General features: G+C 39.6%; 1 protein-coding gene and 1 long non-coding RNA gene across 3 annotated transcripts; one reads left to right on the top strand and one right to left on the bottom strand.

The window, feature by feature from the left end:
- The first annotated feature begins 1,507 nt into the window (after nt 1–1,507).
- Nucleotides 1,508–4,535, top strand: thy1 (Thy-1 cell surface antigen). 2 transcript variants are annotated; one of them, XM_014195869.2, is made up of 4 exons: nt 1,508–1,768; nt 2,284–2,333; nt 2,797–3,120; nt 3,434–4,535. In XM_014195869.2, the coding sequence occupies exons 2-4, from the start codon at nt 2,300–2,302 to the stop codon at nt 3,529–3,531; spliced, it is 456 nt and encodes a 151-aa protein (XP_014051344.1). In that variant the 5' UTR covers nt 1,508–1,768; nt 2,284–2,299; the 3' UTR covers nt 3,532–4,535. The 2 variants fall into 2 exon arrangements, with proteins under 2 accessions (XP_014051344.1, XP_014051343.1); XM_014195868.2 differs by having other exon boundaries at nt 1,578–1,768; nt 2,270–2,333.
- Nucleotides 4,536–5,740: 1,205 nt separating this feature from the next.
- LOC123742443 (uncharacterized) lies at nt 5,741–7,707 on the bottom strand. The gene is made up of 3 exons (XR_006769603.1): nt 7,392–7,707; nt 6,929–6,998; nt 5,741–6,250 (listed from the first exon to the last, which is right to left on the bottom strand). It is a non-coding gene; the product is annotated as an uncharacterized lncRNA (long non-coding RNA).
- Nucleotides 7,708–14,234: the final 6,527 nt, after the last annotated feature.

The raw sequence follows: 14,234 nt of genomic DNA, 5'->3' as shown, positions 1-14,234 counted from the left end.
CAGAAGGAGCAAATTCTAGATTACACGAATTACTAGTCTGCAGCTAGAAATTACGTAAACCTAGAACGAGAATACCGACACCCGCCGAAGCAACTTTTCTATGAGAACATTTCTGAATCGTACTCTGAAGTATGTATTCTAACCACCTACAACCACGAAAGACTGTGATTTCTATGAAAGTTAACCAGAGACTCCGATGAACCCTACAGGATGATCAAGGATTCCAACAGAGAAGACAACAACGGCATACAGGTGTAAATATATATACATTGCAATTATTCAGAAATGAGCGGCCGTTCATGTGCAAAGGATTAGCATTTCAATGAATATATTTATAGACTGTGTGTAATGAATCGATTTTGTCTTTCCCGCTCTTTCTCAGTCCTACCCTTTCCTTTTGTCTACCAAGCTGTCATATCGGCTAAGCCCACTAGGGACTTTCCTATCATTGTTAGTAACCAATATCTACTGTTTGTTTGTCATGTATTTCTGTGATTATTTAGTTAGCTAGTTAGTAAATAAATAATTAAGCCAATGTGCATATCGCTAATTCATAATTTATGGTAGGGTTCGTGCAGATAACCAACAATTTTACGACATTTGTAATGAGCCTAACAAGGTAATAATAATGAGAATGACGAATCGATCAGATATTAAAATATCTGAAGAGTTATATTCGGAATATCATTGCTCTGTAAATCAACATTTTCCATGGTGCCCCGACTTCCTAGTTAATTAAGTTTACATGATTAGTTTAATCACGTAATAACAATTACACATACAGAATTGATTTGATAAAATAACGGTCTTCACATTTAATGATAGTAATGACACAACAACAGATCGCATACATTTCTGGGGAGAGCTTTTTGTGGATGCTGGAGACACCTGTCAACGACCGGCCGAGCTCCACAAGCCCAGGGCACTGTCCATGGCAGTGAGGTGCTGAAATCATATTGTGTGTCCCTGGAACATTAAACTAATTTACATTAACTTTTGTTGCACTTTTCAACATGTTAAATAAAACAATCTGATCTAGTGATGGAGCTTTCAGATTTGAAAAGGAAAAGAGTCTATTAATAGGCTACATTGCATCTTGTATGTTTAAAACTAATCATTAAAGCTGACCATATCTATGCACAAAAGGAACATTTTGGATGGCAAATGAAAACGTCTATATTGGTTGTCACTAAACTATACACTTGAACTAACCCATTAGATTCAGGATATTGATTCCAGGAACTATGTGGTGTCTGATAACTGGAGTTGAGTCCCTATGGGCATACATCATTTCAGAAATGGCCTCTGCAACCACATTATGGAAAAGCAGAAGGCCTTATAATGACTGTTTACATCAATAATTTGCTACACACTCAGGCCAAGTGAGGAAGGACAGAGAGCTGAAGAGATGGCCAGGGAATTAAGATATAATTTTAAAAAAAATCTTATAATAATTGTATTACACAATTCAGGAAATACAGCACAGTCATGGGCTGAATATTTATCGCAATGCATGCTGTGGCCAACTGGCCATCTAAAATAGATAAATAGACCTTGGTAGACCTGCAGCCTACCAGTGTTCTCCCACAATCCCTCTAGTGTGTAGTCTAAACTGTGCAATGTCATTTTGATAAACAACATTGACACACCCCGTCCCTCCTTTTTTCTCTGTCTCTCCCAACCCTCTCTCTGCATCTCATTGAGAGCCGACATTATCCACCCCTAACATCACACATCCGAGCACAGCTTCAACTCCTTCAACGTTAAGGTAAGAGACATTACTTGTATTATCATCGATTAATAACATAACTCACATTGGCTAAACCATAATCTGTATGTTATAGGCTCGAGCACATTATTGATGTCTGCATTGTATAAAGCAATATTTAACTGAATTAACAATAATACATTGTTTTATTTAAAACACATTTATGAAATGAACAATACATCTTGGCATTACGTTTTCTTCACCTATTACAGTTACTGTAGCTACGAACCTATGACTTTATACAAGGTTAGAGATGTAATCGAGACCGGGGACAGGCAGAGACTTGTCCCTTTTAGGTATGGGGAGAAGATTTTATTGGCTGGCTTTTCCCTACGAATGTAACATTTTACAATTTCTAAAGTTGCATACTTAGATCACAATAATAATAGATGGTGAACATATTTCTAAAATGACACATTTGCTCATAGTGAATGAGTGATGCACGTACAAATGGGTGTAATCTTTTGATCTTCTGTATTCTGCTTTGTTTTGTATTTATAGTCTTTTTGCTTTAGAGAAGTTGAGAAGATCATGTACATCCTAGCCACAGCTGTCTGCCTGTTGGGTAAGATAACATTTGCTGTTTTCATCATGAGAGCACAATGCTTTGTCACAAGAGATAATAGTTTACCCTTAATGTCACACTGGTGATATTGAGTCATCATGGATATGATCAATGCTAATATAGGTTATAGCTTTTCTGTGCAATTCTGAGGACGGTAATCTATGGAAAACAATAGTCCAATTAATATGTTGTTGACATATGATTGAGGGAGAGTTGGAGTGGGAAAGTACAGTATCTGTATGCCGTCTCTGTGATTTAGGGTTTGCCTTAACCCAGAAGGTGACTGAGCTGATAAAATAGCCTAAAAGTCAAATTAACATATTGTTGAGGATACATTTGATAGTTAAAAAATAAGAGTAAAATCTAGGCGCATTGTTATGCACAGTGTTTCTCTTTATTTATTTTATACATTTGAAAGAGTGTTGGAGTGGTGAAGCATTTTTGTAACGTCCCTGTGTTGTAGGTTTTGCCTCAGCCCAGAAGGTGACTAAGCTGACCTCCTGCCTGACGAAGGAGAAAAACCTGAGGATGGACTGTAAATACGAGCTGACAGCTGCGACACCAGTTCCTATCTGCACATACACCCAGGAGAACAATGTGGTGGGCAGCACAGACCCTGCTAAGAGTCAGGACCCCACCTTCAAGAACCGTGGTGCTGTCGCCATCATGGAAGGCATCACCACCTGCCGTCTCAACCTCACTGGCTTTTCCGACGACAAGCCCAAGAACTTCACCTGCACCATCAAGCAGAAAGAGACGGTGTCAAAAACTTCCACTGTGGAAAAGAGTAAGTATTTTTTCAAACTTCTGTTATTTCCAGTTCTGCATTCATTAAACTGTGCATCCACATTGCTATTTGAGAGCAACTGTAAGTTGAGTTTCCTAGTTACCCTAATATGAAAACAGAACGGTTGATCTATGTCAATAGAATTCATGTTTGTGTGGTTATCATTTGCTTTTCAGTGGAAATGGTGAAGTGATATGGAAGTAAAAAGTTCCCTCATTGGGGCTTTTGATTTAATAGACCAAAGATTTGTGTGAGAAAGGCTGCCCCTGTCGAGTCCTTCACTTCAACTTGTGTTTGCTTCTCTCTCTCTTAGAGCTACTCCTCCAGTGTTCAGCGTGGAGTGAGCATGGCAGCATGTTGATGTTGACTGTGACGTCACTTTTTTTGCTGCTGGAAGCCAAGTGGCTGTGAAGAACCATTATAAAACCATTATAGCTGCTGTTCAACATAATCATGAAAAATATAGCTTATCATTATCTCGTTAATGTAGCATAATTGCACTCACACAGAATTGTGCCTTTTAAATCTATACTATTTAGAATGCTTAGAATATGTTCTTAGAATATGGTCTGCTAGTATAGATGCAGTAAAGAGATCAATGGAACTCGACCCATATAATGGAAATGCCATGGAAACGTGTGGGGGAAATATGCCGTGTGGGAAAGATCCTGAATCTCCTCATTGCCTCCCCAGCTAAATGTACCTACATTTAGGCATTTAGTTCATATGTGTATTTGACACTATGTTAATGGAAAAATCTGAGTATAATGCTTGTATGGATGTCGACCCGAATACATGTTTATGTCATCGTCACCAATCAACTGTAAGCAGTTAAAAACAACCTTGACTACCACCACTGATTTCTGTATGCTAGCTATGCTACCAGCTTATACAAATGGGGGGTTAGCATTTAGCAGCTACTTCTTCTAAACCTTCTAAATGTTATGCAGTGTTATTATCATCATTAATTGTATTATCATCGATTAATAACATAATTACTTCGCATTGGCTAAACCATAATCTGTTTTGTTATAGGCTTGAGCACATTTTTCATGTGTGCATTGTGTCAAGCAATATTTAACTGAATTAACAATAATAGTTTTATTTAAAACACATTTATGAAATGAACAATACAACTTGGCATGAATGTAGAAACATTTTACGTTTTATTCCCCTATTACAGTTACTGTAGCTACAAACCTATGACTTTATACAAGGTTGGAGATGTAATCGAGACTGGGGACAGGCAGACACTTGTCCATTTTATTTATGGGGATATCATTGGCTGGCTTTTCCCCGGGAATGTAAAATTTCACAATTTATAAAGTTAGATCACAATAATAATAGTCTGTGAACATATTTCTAAAATGACACGTTTGCTCATGTGAATGAATAAACAGATCTTGGAACATGCAGGTACCTGTTTTTTGTTTTTATCTGTCCTGACCCGCCTGAGGCTTGTGCTACATTTTTAACAAAGTTTGCTCACACAGACACACACAGATCTCGTTTGATCATAACTTGTCAACGTAGAGTAGTGAATAGTGGATTAACCTATTGTATTAGGGGAATTTATGCATTTAGATAAATGTAACTAAACTGAACATCTTTTGATCTTCCATATTCTGCTTTGTTTTGTATTTATAGTCTTTTTGCTTTAGAGAAGATCATATACATCCTAGCCACAGCTGTCTGCCTGCCTGGGTAAGATAACATTTGGTGTTTTTGTCATGAGAGCACAATACAAGAGATAATAGTTTACCCTTAATGTTACACTGGTGATATTGAGTAATCATGGATATGATCAATGCTAATATAGTTTATAGCATTTCTGTGCAGTTCTGAGGATGGTAATCTATGGGAAACAATAGTCCAATGAATACGTTGTTAACGTATAATTGAGGGAGAGTTGGAGTGGGAAAGTACAGTATCTGTATGCCGTCTCTTTAATTTTGCATTCTAAATAGTATAGATTGCTGTTAAAAACGACGATTACCACCACCGATCTCTGTATGCTAGCTATGCTACCAGCTTATACGAACAGAAGTTAGCATTTAGCAGCCATTTCTTCTAAACCTTCTAAATGTTACGCAGTGAAAACAGCCAAATATATCAAAATCTGACTTTAGTAACCCCATTGTGGGCCTGTTACAGTAACATCAATCATGGCGGATTTGACGAATATCCACTTTGTTAGATCAGATTTGTTGAATGTAGGCCAATCCTGCATCCTTCTTCTATCTCCCACAGTCTGCATTCCATTGACCTCTTTACCGCATCTCTGGTCTGCAGATATAGGCTACACTCTTTGAAAAAAAGGGTTCTTATGCGGTCCCCATGAGAACCCAACAAAACTACTAGCATGACAGACTGAGCCTGGTCCCTTAACTCAGTGGTTACCCCCTATTACATGAATTTACCCTTGGGGATTAATAAAGTACTACTATATACTGCCTTATGTTCATTTTACTATTAGACCTGTTTTTACCCACTACACAATTGTATCTTCTATTTTCGACCAATGTTTAAGTAAACATGTTTACAGAAGTTTAATGCTCCAAAATGTACATTTTTTTCATTGTCTAACAGTATGCTAAATTCAATGAACAGTAATTGAAAGCCACATTCACAATGCTTTTAATGTAGCACAAATTTAAGTGAATAAAACGTTTTTTTTTTTTTTTTTCATACAACTTTAGTCTAGTGACGAGACTGTTGCTGGTGTCTGATGTCCTTTTATGGCCTGGACAAACTGTCGAAATACAGCTTTGAGGCTGTTAAACGAGGCTGTCTGGGCCATCTCAGTCACCCTGGCTGCTGCCTTATTTTCACACAGCTGATTGAAGTGCTGATCCTGCTGCTGACGCTGTGCCTCACAGTAGGTGGCAATAATGCACCATAACGTTGGATGCCAACCACCGAAAAACCTCACTGAATAATTCTTTTAAAAAAAATATTTGACCTTTATTTAACTAGGTAAGTCAGTTAAGAACAAATAATTATTTTATAATGACTGCCTAAGAAGAAGAAGAAGAAGACGCTGGGCCTCAAGTGTCTCCAGGTATGAGGCCTCGGTCACCCTCATGAAGTTCAGGTATTCGCTGGTTGTGCTCCAAGTGTGTTCTCTTCCCTGGGAAAATATACAGTATCAGTCAAAAGTTTGGACACACATACTCATTCAAGGGATTTTCTTTATTTTTACTATTTTCTACATTGTAAAATAATAATGAAGACATCAAAATTATGAAATAACACAGAATCATGTAGTAACCAAAAAAGTGTTGCACAAATCAAATATATTTTATATTTCAGATTCTTCAAAGTAGCCACCCTTGATGACAGCTTTGCACACTCTTGGCATTCTCTCAACCAGCAGATGAAATGAGATTTACAGTACGGGAATTATAAGGTACAGACTCCATAGCAAACCTGAGGGCTGCCAGTGTGAGTGCAGTTTTGTTCACCAACCATGGATTGTCTCAGCAAAGGTATTAAATCTTATCCACCAAAGGCCAGTGTGGGACCAACCAGATACACCAATGATGCAAATAATATAAGTCTTGGCTCAGAATATGATGAATTTAATCTGTAATACAGTTTTATATAAATACTCCTAGATTCATAATGTCTCCTTAAATAATGTTTAAGAACATAACCCTGCCATGACAAAAGCCCTCTGTTGATAAGATTGCCCAGCACTGTTGAAGACCGATAAATTGTGTGATTTGGGCTAAACAAGTCAACATGACAATTAACATTGAACTGTTCACCAACCGAGAATAGACCCTTGGGGTGCACAATGGATTACCGTGTTGATCATCGCTGCTTGCCGACATCATGGCTTCAAATATCGCTGTTGGTTGTGTCGAGAATAGCATCTACGGAGTTAACATCACAGGTTTGCATCGGTCAAAATGGAGACTGGTAAAACGGAAAACGACTCGTTTTCTAATTTATTGTGTCAAAATTGGACATGGAATAATGGAAAACAAATATCATTGATCAAACAACTGAACAAAGTTGGCTTGCAAGCTAGTACTAACTGGCTGGCTATTGACTAGTTGGCTGACTATTGACTAGCTGGCACTAACGTTAGCTGGCTATTTACTAGCTGGCTGGCTAGCCCTACCTGGTTACTGGCTATAGTCATGCTAGCTAGTGAAAGTAAGTTAATCCCTCAACCTGCTACAAGATGAAGCTGACCGGCCAGAGCTACCTGCTGCAGAAAGGTCTGATATCTCCATTACTTTCTGTAGCTAACGTAAACTCACCCCATTCCGTACAAATGTGCGCAACCACGACATTCAAACGAGGCTGCAAAGAAAACTAATGGGACTGTGTTGACTTCAAAATCTGGGGTGTGAACTACGTTTCTATTCAAGCATTGATCGACATGGTAATGGTTCTTTCGTACTGGAGAAAAGTTGAAAAACGGACCCTCCGTTACATCGTGACGTGTCAGGCCGTAACGTACCGCACGCATAAAGCAACTATTTCTGTCTTACAATCTCTCTCCACCAGGTGTAGCACTTCTCTCATCGTTTAAAAACAAGATATGGACAGTGACGGGTAAGGGGGGATACCTACTCAATTTTTGCGTCATCACTGTAAGCGATCATGACTCTCAAAGCCGCTGTTTACTTCTGAAGATCACTTTAGCACCGCCCTAAAAACCCGATTAAAATTCGACACAAACCTTCAAATAGGTATGTAATGACACATTATATAAACGCTTCATAGTGTTTTATTTACATTTTAGAGGCGGTAAGGTGATAAGTTGGACAGATCGAGTGAAAAAAAGCCGTTTTCCCACACATCTCCTGTCCTTCTCACTACCACGCATTAGTTTCGCTTCCCCACCCGCCATTTTTAAAAAGACCCGACGGAGCTCATTGCCTTCTTGAATTATGCAGAAACGGGCAGCTTGGAGGTCATGTAATTAATTTTGTTGGAAAGGGGATAAATTGTGCTTTACAATGGTATTGACATTACAGCTGATCTGGAAGTATTATGTTTTTGGGGCGCTAAAATGAGGTCAATTGTACGGACCAAGGCGATGTACAAAAGTGAGTGAGTTTAAGTTCGATTTTTTGTCGGCTGATGGTGTTAATTGACTGAGAAATTCTTCTTCTTTGATGAGGTTTAACGGCGGTTGGCATCCAATAATTGTTGCATTACCGCCACCTACTAGACTGGAGTACAACTCCCTTATACTTTGGTTTAATTTTTTTAATATATAAACAAATACCATACCATCTAACACTACACTCACAAAAAAGAAATAATAATAACACCACCCTACTCCACTATTTAAATCTATTTAGTCCTACCTCATGCCAACAACCTGAAAGGATGGGACACCACTACTCAACACACCCTGTAACTCTTCTGATGGCAAGTCTTGCACACCCAAATACCTCTCTGCGGCTGCCACCACAACCTCAATTTTCTGCAACCTACATTCCATCCCTGCAGTACAGTTGATAACCATTACTATAAATGCAAAAAATCCAATCTTACTGAAACATATATCACTTGTTGGCCTATCACTCTGTACTGGTACAGATCTACTACTCACACCACTCCTCTCAGGATCCCTCCTCCTTGACCCATCTTCCTCTACTTTCTTCACTGCCTCAGCATATGACAACTTCTGCACTACTCTAACCCTGGAAACCTCAACCTGCCTCTCTCGCACGGGACATTTCTGATCCCCAGCCCCATGGGCACCCCTACAATTAACACATACCACTACTTTCCCCAATGCTACACATTCCTTTGTCATGCCCTTTTGCACATTTCTCACACCTAGGAACCTCCCTCCTACACACTGCTGCCACATGCCCATAAGCTGTAACAATGCAGGATAACTTATATATCCTAACATCACTTTGTCGGGCAAAGACTAAATATCAAAACTCAAAAGAACAGACAATGACTCTTCTATTTCACCACTCACGCCACCCGGTCTTCGTCGCACCAAACGACGAGCATCACACCAAATGACGAGCATCGCAAACACCAGGAATCTTCTCCTTCAGTTGGTCAGCTTTGACATTTACTGCTACCCCATTAATCACTCCTTTCAATTGCACCCTTTTCTTGAGAGCAAAACAATTCACATTTCTTGTCCCCATTCGTTTAACATGGAGAGCCTTCTCCCCTGACCAGCAGAAACACAAAAATTAGACCACTTCTGGTTACCCTCAATAATTCCACAACACACAACTCTGTTTTCACCTGAAACCAAAAATGGATCAGCCAAAAGGCAAGGGTACACTTTTTCCAAAAACTTCACCCCTACTGTCACAGACTCATCTGTATCCTGACCCTCGGTGCAAGCCTCGGCTCCGAGAACTTCACCAAACCTACCATCTCCGATGCTTCGACCTCATTCACTTCCAATCTCCTCCTGTCTTCAGCTCACTGTGCTTACACTTTCTACCATTCTTCTTTAACCTCTCTGGGCTAGGTGGCACCAAATCGTCCCAATGTTAATACCTTTGCTGTCTTCGTCAGAATGCACTCCCAGGACTTCTACTTCAATAACAAATGTTGGTTTGGTTCAAAATAATCCATAGTTATATCCAAACAGCAGCGTTTTGTTCGTGCGTTCAAGACACTATCCGAAAGGGTAAGTAAGGGTGACGAGCATGGCGCAATTCGTGACAAAAAAAATCTAAATATTCCATTACCGTACTTCGAAGCATGTCAACCACTGTTTAAAATAAATTTTTATGCCATTTTTCTCATAAAAAAAGCGATAATATTCCGACTGGGAATCTGCGTTTAGGTAAACAGACGAAAGAAAATAAAGCATTCGGTCGACTCGGGCACGCGCCTACGCCCATAGTACTCTGATCGGCCACTTGCCAAAAGCGATAATGTGTTTCAGCCAGAGGCTGCCTCGATATCGTTCAGCTTTTTCCCGGGCTCTGAGAGCCTATGGGAGCCGTAGGAAGTGTCACGTTAGAGCAAAGATCCTCAGTCTTCAATAAAAAGAGCCAAGATGAAACACAACTTGTCAGACAGGCCACTTCCTGCATGGAATCTTCTCAGGTTTTGGCCTGCCATTTGAGTTCTGTTATACACAGACACCATTCAAACAGTTTTAGAAACTTTAGGGTGTTTTCTATCCAAAGCCAATAATTATATGCATATTCTAGTTACTGGGCAGGAGTAGTAACCAGATTAAATCGGGTATGTTTTTTATCCGGCCGTGTCAATACTGCCCCCTAGCCCTAACAGGTTAATTAAGCACACTACGCTGTTTTTACTCAAGAGAATTGTCTATTGTGATATGTCAATATTTTTACTGATACAAGCTTGTCGTGTGACTTAGTCATAAGTCTGGGCGTACCGATAAGAGCCGTTTGGGGTACGACTGCAGTAAGTGACATCCTGTTGTTTTGACAATCTACAGGAACTTAGATGGAAACATGCAGGAAGGAACAGAGAATGGTGGCAAAGTCAGCTATCTACACAGACAAAATAAACACCTTTTATACACTATGTTCCCCACCCCTGTTTGCACCCATTTGCTAAACTGCCACGTAGACAAAATAGATTGTACTTTTTCTATAAGAGGAGAGAGACAACTCTGTTCGTTGGGCCTTAACCATGCTCTTCAATAGTGCATAGTTAAATTACTTTGTCTTTACACATCTATTCACTACTGGCCAAATGCAGTCGCCATCCACTTCAGCTAGGATTTCCTGTTTTTCAGTTTCTCAATTGCTTAGACACAATTCCTGGAACAGCTCACCATTTTCTCAAATCGTCACACACAATTTTAAAAACACACCCCCAACGGTACAAACATCTAACTTCTGGGTCCCAATTCAAACTTTGCCCTCAGACTACACAAACAAGCTGTCAAAAACACTGCCTACATGACTGTTTGTTACACACTGGAGGGATTCATTCGAAACACTACCAATCTGTTTAGAATAGTTTCAGAGAAATCATTTGGAACTTTGTAAAAGTTACTGTAACACATTACTATACAGTACTGTATTGATATGCTGGAGAGATGGACCATACTCTACATACTGTAAAAATTCTGCAATTACCTGCACATACTGGAATTGTTGCTCCTTAACTATGTTTGGATTCCTTTCAAAAGACACACGGTACAGCTGCTTTGTCCTTATGTGGTTCTTCTGAACGATCCGGTCAATGGTGGAAATGCTGATGCTGTCCATTCCTTGGAAGACTACCTGGTCTTCAACTATTTGGGTTTGAATTTCCCTCAAACAGATGGCATTATTGGCAATCACCATATTCACCAGGGCAGTTTACTGCTCAGCTGTGAGAAGTCTCCGCCTACCTCCAATAGATGGCCGCCTCTGTTCTGCAAAAATGAAATTTGACCATTACTGACCTATGGTCATCCATTACTGTGGTAAAAAGTACAATGAGAACAAAGTGGAGATTCAGTCTATATGCACTACAACATTACATGCATCACAGTAACAACAAGGCAAGTTACCCGTTTTCCATTCTGAAAGTACGGACAATGGATACAACCGTGTAATGGCTTAGGTAGGGTTGCACTAGATGTCCAGCTTCTCTCATAGTCCTCCCATGTATGAGCACATGATGAACTAGGGTGCCACGGATTTCATCTGAGATTACTTGTCGTCATTGTCGTCCTCGTGCTCTCTGTTGTCTTGCAACTTCAGCATTGTCAGGATCCATTGCTCCAAAGCACATGGACATGCCTCTAGGCCCTATTTATTGATCCTGCAATCCTGATTGGTGTGTTAACAATTTTGAGGCTTAGTGTTTGCACCTGGAGGAAGTTGTGCTCTTTGAGTTTAGGTTGTGATGACTTGAGTTAATTATATAACGAATATATAGTGCAATGAATGATTTATTTGGCCACTTTTGTGTAAGATTTGGCAGAAAGAGTATTGACACGAATATTGACACGTGTGTAAACAGGTGAATAGTGTTTACAGCTATGGGAAATGTGTGTGTGTTTTGGGGAATGACGTAAGGATATGGGTTTTTGTGCTACAGGAACCAGTTTTTGTGTTTAAGCAACCGAGAGAAACTGTAAAAATCTATGTAAAGCACTTTGGATGAAGTGTCAAACATCTGACACAGGCTGTATTATTATGCTTATTTATGTATTGGTACTGTATGTACAGTAAGGTATCCAATATCCTTAAAACTGACATGGTTTGAAGTTACTATTATTAGTCCTGCGTCAAGTCTAAAATAAGGTTGAATTGTAGAGCATTTACAGAATAACCCGTGTTGTAGAATTGTTTTATCCACTAGATGGCAGTAATGTCCTACCACCTTCAAAGAGGTCTAATGTGAGAATTTTTCTATTCACCCTTTAAGTACTGAGCAAATGTAAAAATTACTGAAATTCCCTGAATGTTGCTTTTATGGATACTAGATATACTACATGCACAAAAGTATGTGGACACCTGCTCATCGAATATCTCATTCCAAAATCATGGGGATGAATATGGAGTTGGTCCCCCATTTGCTACTATAATTGTCTCCACTCTTCTGGGAAGGCTTTCAACAGTTGGAACATTGCTGTGGGGACTTGCTTCCATTCAACCACAAGAGCATTAGTGAGGTTGGGCACTGATGTTGGGATATTAGGCCTGTCTCGCAGTCGGCGTTCCTATTCATCCCAAGGTTTTCGATAGGGTTGAGGTCAGGGCTCTGTGCAGGCCAGTCAAGTTCTTTCACACCGATCTCGACAAACCATTTCTGTATGGACCTCGCTTTTTTTATACACCTGTCAGCAACGGGTGTGGCTGAAATAGTTGAATCCAATCATTTGAAGGGGTGTCCACATACTTTTGCATATACAGTTGAAGTCGGAAGTTTACGTACACCTTAGCCAAATACATTTAAACTACGTTTTTCACAATTCCTGACATTTAATCCTATTAAAAATTCCCTGTCTTAGGTCAGTTAGGATCACCACTTTATTTTAAGAATGTGAAATGTCAGAATAGTAGTAGAGAGAATTATTTCTTTCAGCTTTTATTTCTTTCATCACATTCCCTGTGGGTCAGACGTTTACATACATCGTTTTTTGGTAGCATTGCCTTTAAATTGTTTAACTTGGGTCAAACATTTCAGGTAGCCTTCCACAATAAGTTTGGTGAATTTTGGCCTATTCCTCCTGACAGAGCTGGTGTAACTGAGTCAGGTTTGTAGACCTCCTTGCTCGCACATGCTTTTTCAGTTCTGCCCACAAATTTTCTATGGGATTGAGGTCAGGGCTTTGTGATGCCCACTCCAATACCTTGACTTTGTTGTCCTTAAGCCATTTTGCCACAACTTTGGAATCATGCTGAGGAACACCTCCAATTGACTCAAATTATGTCAATTAGCTTCTAAAGCCATGACATCACTTTCTGGAATTTTCCAAGCTGTTTAAGGCACAGTCAACTTCTGACCCACTGGAATTATAAGTGAAATAATCTGTCTGTAAACAATTGTTGGAAAAATTACTTGTGTCATACACAAAGTAGATGTCCTAACCGACTTGCCAAAAATATAGTTTATTAACAAGAAATTTGTGGAGTGGTTGAAAAATGAGTTTTAATGACTCCAACCTAAGTGTATGTAAACTTCCGACTTCAACTGTATAGTATATGACAAGTTGTGATCCAGTCACATGTGACACGTGACATGCAAAGTTTAAGCGTCAAGTGAGTTTAAGTTGGTCAGCAACTCCTGTCTGTAACTTTAAATATCTTAAATCCAGTTGGAGGTGTGGTCTGTACCTTGTGAATATTCCCTTTTGTTGTCTCTGCTATAAAATAAAGAGGAAGAGGCAAAGGCCTGAGGCTACAGCCCACTAACAAATGACCAGCCAGGCCACCACACACACTTGCAATACACTCCTCTGCCAGCCCCCACCTACTTACACACATACAATTCAAGGAAGATCTAAGTCTGTATTCACAAAGTGTCTCAGGGTAGCATTTCTGATCTAGAGTCACTGACCAGGTCCCTCTATGTATGTAGCAGATTAAGCTGCTGTTTCAGCACTGAGGACTGGACCCCTGATCCACTTACCATTATAGGAAAAGTCACATGTAATAAGTCATTGTGGGGATGAGACAATTGTG

The sequence above is a fragment of the Salmo salar genome, chromosome ssa04 (genome assembly GCF_905237065.1).
Source record: "Salmo salar chromosome ssa04, Ssal_v3.1, whole genome shotgun sequence".
NCBI lineage: Eukaryota > Metazoa > Chordata > Actinopteri > Salmoniformes > Salmonidae > Salmo > Salmo salar.
The sequence above is the reverse complement of the archived record's forward strand: the minus strand, read 5'-3'. Positions and strand labels throughout refer to the sequence as shown.